This window comes from Cannabis sativa, chromosome 1, assembly GCF_029168945.1.
Source record: "Cannabis sativa cultivar Pink pepper isolate KNU-18-1 chromosome 1, ASM2916894v1, whole genome shotgun sequence".
Taxonomy (NCBI): domain Eukaryota; kingdom Viridiplantae; phylum Streptophyta; class Magnoliopsida; order Rosales; family Cannabaceae; genus Cannabis; species Cannabis sativa.
Genome location: NC_083601.1, coordinates 75,576,820 through 75,593,678, shown reverse-complemented (window position 1 = coordinate 75,593,678; position 16,859 = coordinate 75,576,820). Strand labels below are relative to the sequence as shown.

Here is a 16,859-nt window from a genome sequence, read left to right as displayed (position 1 = left end):
TATTTGCAGCTTGCAGTAATCATGCATGTCTTCGAAGTGAACAACGAATCTGTTTGTAGTGTTTACCTCTTGATTCACAAACCAAAACTAAAAAAGTAGCATAATTCTTCGAATATATGAATTAGTGGCCTCCCCCACTTTAACTTGGGAATAACTTCTCTCTTAGAGGTATCGGTTAGAGCTAGAGGAAAAGCCAAACTCAAGTTTCAGAACGGAATTTTGGAATTAGACAATGTCTTATTCATTCCAAATTTTAGTAGATTCTTGATTTCTGTTTCATGCTTACAATTGCAACAATACAAATTAGATTTTTCGAGTTCTGGTTCTACCATTTCTCGAAATGACATTCAAATTTGTGGAATAGGGGCTTTATGTTCTAAGGCCAGACGAACCATTTGTGCTTCATAATGAACTGTTTAAAGTAGCTAAACCTAGAAACCATAAAAAGCAAAAGATCGATAATGAAGACGAAACATATCTATGGCACTTACGTCTTGGTCATATAGGCTATGATAGACTTCACAGATTAACCAAAGGTGGTCCATTGAAAAATGTCACCTTAAGTGAATTACCAATTTGTGAATCTTGCCTAGAAGGCAAAATGACAAAACTTTGTTTCTCTACAAAGGGAGAGTGTGCCAAAGAACCACTTGGCATAGTACATTCAGATCTTTATGGACCACTGAATGTCAAAGCTAGAGGTGGTTATGAGTACTTTGACACTTTCATTGACGATTACTCTAGATATGGTCATATTTACCTTATGCATAAGAAATCTGAAACGTTTGAAAAGTTTTAGGAATTTCTAGCGTTGGCTCAAAACCAATTGGGTAAAACCTTAAAGATCTTGCGAACTGATAGGGGTGGAGAATACATGGATTTGCAGTTCAAAGATCATTTGATTGAACTTGGAATTGAATCCCAATTGACTGCCCCTAGCACTCCACAACAAAATAGAGTGTAGAAAGAAGAAATCGCACGCTTTTAGAAATGGTTAGGTCCATGCTTAGCTACTCAACTCTACCTACGTTCTTCTCGGGATATGCAATTCAGATGGCGACCAACATTTTAAATGTTGTTCCATCTAAATCAGTTCCTAAGACACCTTTAGAATTATGGAATGGTCGTACACCTAGTTTACGCCATTATAAAATCTGGGGGTTCCCAGCTCATGTCTTAAGAAAGAAAGATGGCAAACTTGAAAAGTGAATTGAGATTTGCATGTTTGTTAGAAATTCTAAAGAGACTAGGGGTGGACTATTTTATAGTCGCAAGGATGATAAAGTATTTGTTTTCACAAACGCCATTTTCCTTGAAGATGACTATATTAAGAATTTCAAACCTCAAAGCAAAGTAGTGTTGGAGGAAATGCTTTCAGATATGACTCCTTCTAATGTTCCATCCTCTTCTACTCAAGTTGAGAATAATCCCACTCCCTCAGTTGAAACAACACCAGATGTTACAACTGAGAGAACTACCACTAAAGTTCCTGTTCAGGCGGTCACCGCTCCTCGTCGTAGTGGAAGGGTTTCTACTAAACCATCTCGTTATGGCTTGGGTGGTGAAATCAATATGGTCGTTGGTGACGGTATTGATGACGACCCATTGACCTATAAACAGGCAATGGCAAGTCCCGAACAGAAATAATGGTCAGCCGGCATGGATTCAGAATTGGATTCCATGAAAAAGAACAAAGTCTAAGAATACGTAGACGCACCCGATGACTATAGTCCAATCGGATGTAAGTGGGTCTACAAGAAGAAAAGAGGCGCTGGAGGCGAAGTCGAAACTTTTAAAGCTAGACTGGTCGCCAAGGGTTACACCCAAAGAGAAGGCATGGACTATGAGGAAACTTTTAGTCCGGTCGCCATGCTCAAATCCATCTGAATTTTTCTCTCCATAGCAGTCGCTTTTGATTATGAAATCTGGCAAATGGATGTCTAGACAACCTTCCTTAATGGAATTCTCGAAGAAACCATCTATATGGAGCAACCAGAAGGCTATGTTCTTCCAGGGCAGGAAAAGAAAGTTTGCAAACTCAATAGGTCCATTTATGGACTTAAGCAAGCTTCTCGCTCCAGGAACAAAAGATTTGATGAAATCATCAAGACCTACGGCTTTCTTCAGAATGAAGATGAGTCTTGTGTTTACCAACTCAAGGAAAACCAAGTGGTAGTCTTCCTGGTCCTTTATGTTGATGACATTTTGATTATTGGCAACAATATCAAGAAAATGACTGACATCAAGGAATGGCTAGACACTCAATTCGAAATGAAAGATTTGGGTGAAGCTGCCTATGTTCTCGGTATTTAGATTATCAGAAACTGGAAGAACAAATCCCTTGCTCTCTCTCAAACAACTTACATAGATAAAGTTTTAGAGAGATTCTGAATGACCAACACCAAAGGGGCAACAATGCCTTCTAGATTTGGTGTCCGTCTATCTAAGAAACAGTGTCCCACTGATCCTCAAGAGATAGAGGGCATGAGAAGGGTTCCTTATGCTTCAGCAGTTGGGAGATAGACCTGACATCTGTTATGCAGTGGGAATTGTGAGCAGGTATCAGACGAATCCAGGACAGGAACATTGGAATGTTGTTAAGCATATCTTGAAGTACTTGAAAAGTACAAGGCAATTCGTGTTAGTTTACAAGGGTGGTGCTTTAAATCCTGTAGGCTATACCGATTCAGATTTCCAGGCATGTCTTGATGACAGGAAATCTACATCTGGGATGGTGTTTACTCTTGGGGGTGGAGCAGTGGTTTGGAGAAGTGCTAAACAAACCGCAATTTCTGACTCTACCATGGAGGCAGAATACATAGCTGCTGTAGAGGCTGCAAAAGAACTTGTCTGGCTTAGAAAGTTCTTTTTAGGACTCGGTGTCGTTCCTGGAATGGAAAAGCCACTGGTTTTCCTTTGTGATAACACTGGAGCCATAACTTTTGACTCGAGTGTTCGTTTTTGACATTCTATATACTATTTTGAAGCTTGCAACGAGCTCTACAATATGGTGTATGTTTTAGAGCCAAAATATAAGTTTTATTTTAGAGTATTTATACCGCGGGGTTTGGTAGAAAACCCTAGATTGTCTTATGTGAATATTAAGTAGTGTTTTTGGTTAAACACTTATTGGTTTACCGTTATTGTGACATAGGGCCGAGATCATCGGGGATAGTTCTCCACTTGGGTTGGCCAAAATGTATGAACCTGGATTGGAGGTAAGAAAATTATATTGTACTGCATAGTACGTTGTATGTAATACAATTAGTATTGTTATGAATCGATTAATATTCAGATATAGTTAATACTGTTATATAATGAAAAGACTGATTGGTTGAGTATTGATAATGTGATAATATTATGCATGTGATATATGGGCTCACCTGATTACGTGATGCAATTTTCCTGGCGACGTACTGGGCGTAAGTCCGGGCTTCAATGATATATGATGAGTACCGAGTGTAGGTATGAGCTCACCTGATTAGTTGATGCAATTTTCCTGGCGATGTACTGGGCGTAAGTACAGGCGTCAATGATATATGATGAGTACCGAGCGTAGGTACGGGCTCACCTGATTATGTGATGCAATTTTCCTGGCGACGTACTGGGCATAAGTATGGGCGTCAGTGACATATGATAAGTATCGGGCGTTGTTGGGTTTTATGCCCTAAATAAAACTATTTCTATGTAATCTCTATCATTTAAATATCAATAAAGAGACAGAAGTATTTTCATCACTTATTTAATGTGTCATTTGGTTCATGTTATCATTTATATGTTTATTTGATTTATAAATTCATCCAAACCCTTATCACATTAATATTCTTGTTTATTGTGTCATCAGCACAGTGGAAAGTAATCAAGATTGTGAGATTAAATATATATTCCTAGATTTATCAGTACACAGGGTTTGACTGATATGATAATCTACAACATAGTTTACTTGCACCTTGGATAAGTTCTATGTTCTTTCAAGGGCATTGGTTAAAGTAAAGCTTGGATTGGATTCATGGAGTATGCATTAGAAGGGACCGATATTGAACTTTGAATAAATATGATAAATTTATCGTAATATCTATTCAATTCAATATCACCTAGTTGATCCTAGATCAAATGATCTTAATCCTGACATGGTTAGGTTCGATCTCAAGAGTATTATACATGTTCTTTGATTTTTTAGTTAAGCCTACTTTTTGGTCAGGGTGATACGTACATTTTGGGAGCATGTAGTGCAATTGAGTGGGAGCGCCAAACATAGATATGGAATCTATAGCTTCTATCAGGGCATAGAAGTGAAATGATGATTTTCTTAGAGCTTGGCTAAACAGAGATAAATGGTTGAGTACTCATTTCAGTGATTATGTTTAATTCACTGAAATATCATTTATAGGAGGCTAAGTGTTTTAAGGATAAAATACATTGAAGGGTGTAACGGTAAATTAATCCCTATACAATGTAAATCATCTATAGAGGATCATTGATTATTGGGATTATAAAAAATGATAACTAATAGCGTATCTATATCGTGGAACATATAGAGCGTTCTATATAATTGAGAGTGCAATTCTAAGTTCTATGGTGGATGCAACAAGGAATTAATAAGTCAGTGAATTTACTTAGTAAATTCTAGAGCTGCTTATTAGAAGCTCAGATATATAGGCCCATGGTCCCCATACTAGTTGAGACAATGCTACTTGTAAGACTCAGTTAATTGATTTTGATTAATCAATTATAATTCTAAAATTAGACTATGTCTAGTTTATGAATTTTCACTAAGAAAGGGCTAAATTGTGAAGAAAGAGTTTTTAGGGTTTATTTGTTAATTAAGAGACTTTGATAAGTCTAATTAATAAATATATTAAATGACAATATTATTTAATAATTAATTTTTAGTTATTAAATAATTAGAATTGGCATTTAAGTGGTTAAATTAGAAAATTAGTATTTTTGAGAAAATAAGTTGGGAAAATGACAAAATGGAAAAATTGCAAAGTGGGGCCCAATTCCAATCCATGGCCGACCACTTTGTATGGATTTTACCACTTTATTTTTCCATTATTTTAATGCTAATTAAATCTAACCTAACCCTAAGTGGTTTCCTATAAATAGGTAGTGATGGCTTATGGGAAAAGATGATGCATCTCATTCCTTCAGTTAAAATTTGAGCCTCTCTTCCTATACCTAGCCGAAACCACTCTCTCTCTCTCTCTCTCTCTCTCTCTCTCTCTCTCTCTCTCTCTCTCTCTCTCTCTTCCTCTCTTCTAAACTGAACCCTATAATGAAAGAGTGAGTGCCCACACACATCAAGTGGTACTCAATCATAGTATGTAAGGCTGAGAAGAATCCAGTTTCAAAAGAAGGAGATTCGGACTCAGATCTTGGTGATACTCTGCTACAGATTGGATACAAGGGTCAAAGATCTGTGTGGAAGGAGACATTATATTCCGTTGCAACCACTGTAAGGTTTCTAATACTTTATATGTGTTTATTTCTTATCGTTTTAGAAGTTCATATTTAGGATGTTAATAACATACTTGTTAGTAAATCTAGATCCTGGTAAAATAATTCCAACAGGCGTAGGTACGGGCTCATCTAATTAGACTGTAACGCCCTAATGCTAAGGCACGTTACAGTGCTTTTTCAGTTACAGTGTAATCTTCGCTAATCGAAGAGTTTTCTTGAAAAACGTGTCAATTTAAAACTTTTATATTAATTAATAAATTTTTATAATATATTAAAATATTTACAAGTGTCGGGATCCCGTTTTCAAACTTTTAAAAGTAATATTTCAAAATACACATTTTTCAGGTCGCACAGCGACTATCAAAATACAATTCCCAGATGTCCCGAGACCGAACACTCCAGGTCGTGCTGCTTTGACATGTACAATCCCATCTGAGCTCAGGTTCACTCCAGTTCAGTTTTTGCCTTTCCTTTACCTACACATGAAAGTAGAACTGTGAGTCAACAGACTCAGTAAGAAAAGCATATAACATATCATACAATTTTCGACTTGTAACTAGGCGCCCATACACCCATTTACAAGGTTTATCAACTGATTAAGAACGTTCTTAATGGTTGGTGCTATTGACCATGATATCACCCACTACCAGCACTATGAACGCACTGCGGGACCGGCACTATGTTCGTACCGCCATGATAGCATCAATGGCACCCAAGAGTACAATTGGCCATAATATCACTCTTAACCAGTACTATGCCTGTACTGCCGAACCGACACAATTGTTGTGCCGCTATGATAGCGCCAATTAATACTCTCTGGGGTAAATATCACTCTTAACCAGTACGATGCTTGTACTGCCGAACTGACACAATTGTTGTGCCGCTATGATATTACCCAAAACATACACAATCATACATACATCATGCATATATCTCATTTAACATGCTATATACAGTTCTTACCCGTTTTCCGAATTCAAGCGTGTTGGCCGACCTGAACGGAATTGCTTGCGCTAGATGGATGCCCTAATCACATTAAGTGCAACACTGATGAGTGACTCGCTAAATCACTATTCGGGGACTTAAACTTGAAACTAAAAGTTTCCCTATCAATAAACCACATGGCAATACCCTAAATATCTCAAAATTGGGAAAAACTAGGGTTCGGAAAATTCTCCCAACCGGCAGACCGGTCCCAAACGGAAGTCCAAAAACTGGACACCAACCGGTCGACCGGTTGGTACAGGTCCCCCAAAACCGGTCGACCGGTTCTGTGCTGGGAACACAAAAACCAACCCCCTTAACTCAAATCAATCCCAAACTTCACCAAACTTTCCAGTATACCTGTACAATGTATTCACATCATTTTCCAACCAGAATTTCACAGAATAAACCAAAGAAACTCAACTTGCCATTAAAGCTCAAAGCTTGAGTTTTAAAACTCAAGCTTGCTTAAAACTAACACCAAGCATTAAAATCAACTACCAGAACCCTTAATCAACAAATATTGAGCATAAAAACCTACCCCTAACTATTTCTAAACTTAACAGTTCATATTTCACAAATTCACTAATTCTAACTAAGCAAAAACTTGAAAACTAAAGGGGAGTTTATTAGGGCTTACCTTAGATTAATCCTCTTGAATTCCCCAGCTGAAAACATTAACAATCCACAACAAAACCCCCTGGTTTTGGCTGCTTCGAAGAGAAGAAATGAGGGAGAGACTTGTCCTTCTTTGATATTTTTCTCTTTTTAATTTTCCAAAATGAAATAACATAAATTAAGGGAAAATCAATTTCCCTTGGCTGAAGGTTTTGACTTGCTAGGTGTCAAGTCACTAGGCTGCCACTTAACTTCTCCCTTGGCAAATTACTAAAGTGCCCTTACTCATAAAACTAGGGTATTTCTAAAGCTAAGGGTAAAATGGTCAAATCCCATAACCCCGATCAATCTCAATAATTTATTTTCTCTAAAATATTCCCCGCTAAGAAATAAAATTCTAAACTTACCTATGTGATCAATCTAGCCATCCATCGCATTTTCCGTTGTCGTCGAGCAAAAATACAAAAATTGCATATTTCACATATTAATCAAACAATACCCCTAGAGTTTAATAAAATCTCCGAATTTGGGAAATTACAACTCTAATATTTATTTTAAATATTGGGGTCCAAAATAATTAAATTCATAAATAATAATAAAATAATATATATTGGTGCCAGATTGTGGCACAGGCTCACCTGATTAGGTGATGCAATTATATGATACATGGGTGCAGGTTTTTGGCACAGGCTCACCTGATTAGGTGATGCAATTATGCGACATATGGGTGACAGGCTATGAAACGGGCTTGCCTGAATAGGCGATGCAATGCAAGATTATTAGATTAAAACATCGACTTGCATGATTAGGTAACGTGATGTTATGAAGATGGTTGCTTTATGAGGTAATATATATTATTTATATGATGAAATGAATATGAATTTCTTTATTGGTATAATGGTTTTGTATTACCAAATATCTGTATACTAATGTTTATTCGTGGCAGATGCCAATAGTGATTTAGATTTCATCTTATGAACAATGTGTGATGGTTTGACTCTTATTGTGTATAAATGATAACATTCGAATAATAAACTATATGATTGTTATTATTACTTTTCTTGCTGAGTCCTTATGACTCACAGGTGCTATGTGGTACAAGTAAAGGTAAAGAAAAGTTAGATCAACCATGAGGTTATAGTCTTCTCCAGCAATGTACATATTGACATCACCGACCTGCGTGCCGAGTTGCCAGGAGTTGTTTTGGACTGGTTGTATCTGTTGTGAATTTTGATTTTGTGTTCAAATGGTTGTCGTATATATTTCTTTAACAAAATTTTTTATAACAGGAATTCCCGGAACACACTTTTTATGTCGTTATAATGTCTATTTTTTAATATTTTAATTTAGTCAAGTTTTTAATATTATAACAGTTTTTAATAATTAATTATTCTATTAGTATTAAATTAGTTTATAAAATCACACATGTGGCGTCCCTATAGATTAGGGCGTTACACTTAGGGTCTTGGACCCCTTGGGAGGTGGTGAGCCTTCCTTGGGGCCTTGGATCCCTTTGGAGGTGGTGACCATTCCTTGGGGCCTTGGACCCCTTGGGAGGTGGTGACCCTTCATTGGGGTCTTGGACCCCTTGGGAGGTGGTGACCCTTCTTTGGGGTCTTGGATCCCTTGGGAGGTGGTGACCCTTCTTTGGGGTCTTGGATCCCTTGAGAGGTGGTGACCCTTCCTTGGAGGCATGGACCTCTTGAGAGGTGGTGACCCCTCCTTTGGGCCTTAGACTATTGAATGGCTACGAGAGCCTTAAAGTCATGGCACGAGAGGGGTCCTCTTTGGGGATCGATTGGTGCGAGGAGGAGGGTCCTCCTTAGGAACCTAGAGCACCCCATGAAGGGAGGAACCCCCAATGGTGTGAAAACATGGAGAGGAGGTCACCCAGTGGCCTGGCACCATGGCCAAGGGGGAACCCCAATGACGCGACACGTGGTCCCCTCAGGGTGACCTTGTGATCTTTGGCCTTTGTCCCAAGATGATAGCCTTATTTGGACATCCTTCTTTTTTCGAATCTCTCTATTATCATTTTGACCACGAGACTCTTGTTTAGAGAATTTTGAGGTCAATAATAACATAAAAATATTTTGTTCTAGTTGTTAATTACAAAACCATGCAATTTTGTCGTTTTTTTTTCTTTTATTTAAATATATTAACTAAAAATAATAATTTGTTGTTTTTTTTCTTAATAGAAATAAAAAAAAAATACATTATTGCACATTGTTAATCTTGCTTCTAACCAATGAGGCTAAATCTTTAAAGTGATGATATTGATTGATTGAATAATATTAATAAAATAAAGCAATACAACACACACGATTTATAATTTATAGAGGTTTGACTCTTGATAATAGTACTCCTCTTTTAGTTATATTACTTATAGAGAATTATCAAGATCACAAGATTCGACTAAATAAGTTTTTTGATAATCTCAAAAAAGCTTACAAGTATTTTTGCAGAGTGACTACTCTTTAGAATGCAAAAATGAAGTCCTTAAACAGTAATATGGTCTCACTATTTATAGGACAATTACATATACAACTATTACGAGTTAATATGAGAAAAATTAGGGAAACTGAAATCAAATCCCATAATTTTTTAATCGTATAAAGTCAATCCTATAAAGGTGGAAATTTTAAATGGGCTATAATTGTGGAGATATTTAAGAAAATATATCTAAAGATCTTTACAGTTGTATGCTTCTTTCTGGGGAGTGACACTTGCTCGACATGATGATCTACTAAGAGTAGTGCGAGACTTGGGGCCTGCCCAGATGGATCATTTTGAAGTTCAGACTTAATTGATTTGGCTATGACTTGATCTGGACGGAACCAAAAGTGAGTATACTCCGTCTAAATCTAAATTTGTACGACACGTATCATCCTACTAAGTGCCACGTAAATTATTTATTCTTTTTTCCAAATAAAATAAAATAAAATAATAAACAAAAAGACAAATAAAATATATTCACAAATGAATGTCATCTATTTCTATACAGAGTATCAATTTTTTAGATGGATGAAAAGTGATTGAGATTCCGTAGTAAAATGTGAAACCAAAATACGAGAAACTAAATAAATAAATTCTATTCCATTCTAAAGTGATTTTCTTCTATATACTGAAATTGTCTAAGCTATGGAAAAAGTACATAAAAATTTGCATCATGTGATTCTTTCTTATTTAGAAAAATTAAAATAAAAACATTATCAAATGTGACAGAATATATATTTATTTATATGGTTGGACTTATCACGAAGAGAGATAAATTCTGTTCAGTCTAATTTTTTTTTATTAATTTATAATTTGATCTGTTTGGTCAAATTTTTTTTATTAATTTATAATTTGATCAGATAATTATTAATTATTTTTTTAAGAAAAAATTACATAAGATAATTTATCTGAAAGAAAAACTCAGATGCCATAAATGATATATACGAAAACACATGTTTATAAATTGGATATATGTGGACACATCAACATTCAAACCAAGTACATTACTTTTCAATTAAGAAAATCAAGTAAAGGAAAACTTATGTGTCACTTTGCTGATGTCTCAGTATAATAAATTAGTGAAACCAGGAATAAACAACCATTTTTTGAAGGCTATGGATTGGCTAATAATAATCTTATCAATTTTGTTTAGGTTAAATAATAAATAAATATATTGCAGTTGTTGGCTTCACTACATATAGTTTAGTCATTTACTTAAACTCCTAAAACTCAATAAAATTATTATTTTATATTCCATTATGAAGACTAAAATTAGTTACTTAATTTGATAAACTGAATATTTTTAATTTTACTTTAAAAATAAAATAAAAATATTAAAAAAATAGCTGCTACTATTAAGGAGGCTAATTGTGTCTGCATTATTATTTATATAAGTATGTCACCTTATTTTTTTCTGATTGACTGTTATTATGTTTTCCAAGTCATTTCTCAATTCAAAATACAGAAAGAAAAAGTCACCAATCAATTGACCAAACCAATCAACAATGAACTTTTTCTATTATATTGAAATGTACTTGGACAAGAAATAGGCTTATATTGCTTATCACTATAAAAAGCCAAAACATAAAACCACCAAGTTTGCCACTAGTTTAAGATTTTAGCTTAAACAAAACAGGTTGAATAGTTCAAACTTCAAAGCACACTAAAATACTAAATAATTATAAGCAGGTTGAACAAAAGAGCTGCCTCTGTTTGGAGCTTATTACTTAACCCCATAATTATTACACTATGCTTTACTAAAACTTTAGATATATGAAAAGAATCACATATTGTAATTGACAATATAACCCTTCATTTTAGGTTCAATGTATACAGAAGAAAAGTTTAGGGTAGATTGTGGAAAGTCACAAAATGAACTAATTAATAAGAAAATTGATCCAGTATACCATTTTAGATTATTGACCCTACAAATATCTTGGGCTTGGACTTTTGCTGTTGGAGTCATTATAATCTTAGTTGTGGAGTTTCTGTTCATCACTACTGCCACCACTCCCCAGTTCCATATCCTTTTCAAACAGTACATTTTTCAAGGCTTCATATTAGTCTTTATTTGAATGCCTTTTCTTTTCTTCTTTTGTCATTTTGCTATTGATGTTCTAACCCATAACGATGATAAAGTGACAGATTATTATCAAGAAACTAAACTCTGATTTTCTTAAAGCTTTATGTGTTTCTTTGCTCAAAATATTTGAGTATGTTAACTAATTTGTAACTAAAAGAACTGTAAAAAAAGATGATTGAGTGAGTAATGAGAAAAAGATTATTATTGAGGAGCAGAAACCGTGCACATAATTTTTAATTTGTTTCTATGGTAATGCCAATATTGCTGTATTACTTGGTAGAAATGAACTCATTTACATAAAATAAAAAGTACCTAGGTGACGTTTGGTAACACTTTTATTTTTAAATTTATAATTAAAAAAATAAAAGTAATTTTTATTTTTAAAAAACAAAAATGTATTCTATAATCACTTTTGTTTTTCAATTTTAAAAACTAAAAACAAAAGTGTGTTCTGTAAATTTTATTTTTATTTTTTAGTTGTTGATTTTATTTAAGTCGGGTTCGGGGTCGAGTTTGAGGCCGAGACCCGGGGCCGGTCCAAGTCCGACACCGGCTTCGGTTTCTAAGGTCTAAGTTGGAGTTTGAGTCTTAAATATTAATTAAAAAAATCTGTTTAAAAAAATTTAAAAATGATTTTTTTATATTTTTAAAATTTAGATTCTTAATTAAAAAAAATTAAAAAGTAAAAACAGTTTTATAAAACATGATTTTGAAAATATTTTTAATTTTCTAATTTTAAAAATCAAAAACCAATTAAAAATTGTTACCGAACACACCTTAAACTTGCTAGAACACCTGCCTAACAAAATATGTAAATAACTGGTCAATAGACAAGTCCTATTTTCAGGTTGTTAATTTCTTTCTTATACAAGACTTCATATTAGGAGCATATTTTAAATTTTAATATTATGTTATGATTTTCAGCTCTATTTAAAGAGAGCCTACTATATTTCCAAAATTTGATAATATATCTCTTGCTTTCTCATTATTCTTTTCTCTGTTTATAATATTTTGTTGAGTGCAAAACAACAAAGAAACTGAACATGGGTTATAATATTTTTATAATTTAGTAGGGGTAGTTATACTCCACCCGAATAAAAGGCAACTGAAATAGTAAAGGGCCTAGTAAATGGATAACACTGTAGAATTCAGAAAAACTTAATTCATTCCATAGCTTTTATTATTTCGGTTCCACTCATTTTACCTTTATTTAGTTTCTTTTTAAGATAGGGATAGTAGTACAAGCCGTAGGTAGGAAACTCAAAACATGAGCAGATCATCACCACTCAAGCTGGTTCACCTACCAGCACCGCTTTTTCAATGCCTCTCAAGGCCCAGATCATGGTTCAATAGCTTCCCATGATATCTACTTCTATTGCTAGTTGAATGCCATTTGTAAAGGAGCCAATTATCAGTGTCAACTGTCAAGCCTAGTTCAGAACAAGTGTCCCAAAGTAGTTCTCTCTTTTATTCTCACATTAGTGATTAGTTACTTGTTAGTTCAAAAAACTGGTAGACTCAATATACTTATTAAGAACTGACTCAGAAAAGACCAGCAAAAAAGGAAATAAGTGAATGGGGCTTGTCCTCCTTAGCAGTCTCTATATCAGAATCTATTAACTTGTGGAAACATGGAATCTTATGTCAATCCAGCCTTGCAATACGAAGACTAGAAATAAATAAATTGAATAAGCGTACAGGAAAGAACAAATCTGCATTAAGATCATTACTACTTTGATCTAGAGCCTAATTTTTAGGCAGTAAGGAACATGTGTACAGAATCTCAACTGTCTACAAATACACCATAAAACATGAAGACACTTCAAACTCCTATAGCTTAGCTAGACAGGTTTCCAGCAGGAAAGGGCATATATTCGTCGTCCTTTCCATCCTTGCATCAACCACTCGCCAAGTTGCTCGACAAGAAAGTCCTTGTGGTAACTCAATTGTACTTTCTTCTTCACTGCTTCAAAGGTTTCCTGGTCAAGTGGGGTCTGCTTGAAGCCAGCCCTGGCATTCCGAACTTGCCACTGCTTGTAGGACTCCGGCCTCTCGACTCTTTCCATGCCCTCACATGCTATGATGTTCTTTATATCTCTTCCATATATTGCTTTCTCAAACTCCATCCTGTATCTTTCTTCACGGGGTACTGTTGAATCAAACATATCAAACAGCGAAGAGTAGTGCAGGAGTGCCTCTCTGAACCGTGTCAAGAAGAAAGGCGCATTATATGTTCCATTATAAACACCATGGATGAAAAGCGCAGGGTTTATCTTCCTTAACAGCTTTAGGACAGTGTCTCTAGGATTGTTTATCACCACAGTTTCATCAAGTATGTGCTTTAACCGGTACATACAGTTGACAACAACAAGCTCATCTTTGTTGATTTTGAGATCCTCATAGTGGATTGTTTCCCATTTCTTAGCAATCATGTTGTATTCTGAAGGGACATTGAATCTCCTGCAGTAATTCTCTAACCGACGCTTTGTCTCTTCGACCCTCTCAGTAGGTCGAAAACCAGGTTGTGGAAGCTCAACTCCAGTCATTCTAAGCTTAGGAGGTCCCCCGGGTGTCTGTGAGAGGCGTTGGATAAGACCAGGCCATTGGAAACCATACTGAATACCAAAATCAATGATGTGAATGGTTTTCGCATTCTTTGCTAGTTTCATAATTGTTCTGTTAGCAAAGCAATATGACATCCTTAAGAAGGGACAAGCAGTAATGTAAAGCTGGTGACCTCTCAAGATATCAACCACAGACATCTCATTGCTTACAAGGGGTGAATACAAGATTTTGCTAGTACCGACCAACCGCGCCTCGAGGCCATTGGCAAAATAATGAGCTAATCTCTGTGTTGCAGCTCCATCAGGAGAAGAATGTTGCCTTATCTGCCTGAACAAGTCTGTTGCAGTTCTTTGGTCATAGCTTGCTACAGCTTGGGCACATTGAGTAAGCAAAGTCCATAAATCCACCATATCAGTCTTGTCTTTGTCTTGTTTCTTGGAACGCCTCATTTTACCTGATCTTTTTCCCTGCTGCTTAACCTCATGCTGCTGCTGCTGTTGTTGCTGCTGCAACTTCTTTGTAAATTCATTTTCACCATGGTTGAGTAACACCTTATCTAACATCTCAGTTGGCTCAAAATCATCACCCTTCACGGCGGCCTGCTTGGCACTCCTAACTTCTTCTTCACTGTTACCATCACCAAATTCACCCTGATGATTCTTCTTCCCCCTTTGTAAACAGACGCCATCTTTATCCAAATCAATCATTTGGGTATTTCCCTTTTGAAAGAATGCACTTGTAGTTGGTTCACCGAAAATTGGACCTTGAACCAAATGGGTATGATCAAAAGAAGTTTTGACAGACGAGGAAAAGGGCTTAGAAGATACAACATAATCACCTTTATCAGAAGAAGATGGGGGATAATTCTGGCCAAGCACATCATAAAATGACTTCTCTGCCGCTTGGAGAGCCAAAGGGTCCTGCAACATCAATGACTTTCGCTCCAGGTCTTCTTCCTCCATGAGCATCTCACTTATGAATTTGAGCGTAGCAGTGAAGGAATCACTGTAGCCTGGAGAATCTACTACCTCAGAACAAGAGCTCGAATTATTCTGACTTGACTCACAAGCATGGTGTTGGTGATGAAGTTCATTTGAATAATCACAAGGTTGTGAAATTCCACCATGGTCGTTGTTTATAGCATCTCTTACATAACTTTTGTTAGAATAGAATCGAATTGAATTGGGGCTGTTGTAACTAAAACCATTCATTGAAACAACAAATTCATCCAAAAGGGTATCCATAAAAAAAAGACCATCTATATATAAATATATATAAATATATCTTTAGGAAACAAAACAATTTTGGCAGAAAACTCGTGAAGACAGAACCAAAATACAACAGCTGAAAAATCAAAGGACAACAAAAACTACAAAACTAATGTGTACACAGTCAATCAAGGATAAGAGTCTCAAAGCTAGAAGAAACCCCAACAAACTAGTATGGACTAAAAACCTAAAAGGGCTTCTTTTTTATCTATATATATATTATATGTGGAATTTTACACTTGCAGACCAAAAAAAGAAAAGAAAAACATAGCGATCATGATTAAAGTGTAATTTTTTTCCCAAAGCATGGATGGAAAACTAAGAGAGAGAGAGAGAGGTAAGAGTACCATCATGGTAAAATGAATCTTCACGGAAGTGCTAGAAAAGTGAAACCAGACCAGTTAACCAGGTAAGCCGCCAACCATGTAATTATTTACAAGATATATTATTACAATTTACCATGAACCAATCACTTTTTGAGAGAACTAAACTGTTTGGTGGTTGAGAGGCTTGGCTTTCAAGTCGTTCAACTCAATAAAGGAGCAAAACAAACAAAGACGAAGTCGGTTGTTCTTTTTCTCACAAAGGCGATTTAATTTTTCTTCTTGAAAAAAAAAAAAAGGCGAGTTATCTTCGACGCTATCTCATTTTTGTTGTTGTGTAAAAAAATAAAATAAATAATCTCACGGATGGAAAATGTTTTGACGCGTGACATGTAGCTTCTTTTGCCTTTTCTATTCTTTTTCCTAATTTTGTTTCTAGAAACCTCGTTTGCGGTAGCGAAGTAAAAATAGAATGTTGTGGTGAGGGCATGAGAATAAGGATGGTTTTTAAACAAAATTAATGGAGTTTTTTTATTTTTATTTTTTAATTTTTTTTTATTATTATAGAAATTCACATAATAATTGAAGCAGTAATTTAAATTGTAATTCAAATTTACATAGTAATTTATATTTTTTTTTTTAGAAAACCTGAAACTTTATTAATTAGAAATAAAGTACTAAAAAAAGTAAAAAACTATTCCATATATACTCATTATCAAATTTTAAACCTGCCCGAGCACACACATGAGCAATTTTATTAAGCTCATGAAGAACATAATAATCTATATTTAAACTATGAGCAATTACTAAATCAACTCAAATTATAATAATAAAAAAAAATTAAAAAAATAATATAAAAAATAATTTTCCAAATTAAAAATACTCTACAAAACAGTAAGTATTCACTTAGAATAACAAACATTCAGGAAAATTAAAAGAAAGAAAAAAAAACAGTAAAAAGACGAGGATTATAGTAGTTTGGCAAAATTTATTTGCTTATGTTCACTTTTTATCTTTTAAGAAAATTACATTAATTAAATTTTCAAATTATTTAAAACA

General features: G+C 34.9%; 1 protein-coding gene across 1 annotated transcript; it reads right to left on the bottom strand.

Moving 5' to 3' along the window:
- Positions 1–13,283: 13,283 nt before the first annotated feature.
- LOC115718866 (scarecrow-like protein 30) lies at positions 13,284–16,095 on the bottom strand. Its single transcript, XM_030647675.2, has 2 exons — positions 15,048–16,095; positions 13,284–14,972 (listed from the first exon to the last, which is right to left on the bottom strand). Exons 1-2 carry the CDS (start codon positions 15,451–15,453, stop codon positions 13,486–13,488), a joined length of 1,893 nt encoding a protein of 630 aa, XP_030503535.2. The 5' UTR covers positions 15,454–16,095; the 3' UTR covers positions 13,284–13,485.
- Between the last annotated feature and the right edge of the window lie 764 nt (positions 16,096–16,859).

Excerpts from the sequence above, each read along its gene's own strand:
- LOC115718866 (XM_030647675.2), bottom strand. The coding sequence starts at position 15,453 with ATGGATACCCTTTTGGATGAATTTGTTGTTTCAATGAATGGTTTTAGT. Across the intron at positions 14,973-15,047 it reads CCCATCTTCTTCTGATAAAG|GTCCAATTTTCGGTGAACCA; the intron begins GTGATTATGTTG and ends ATTTGGTTCAAG.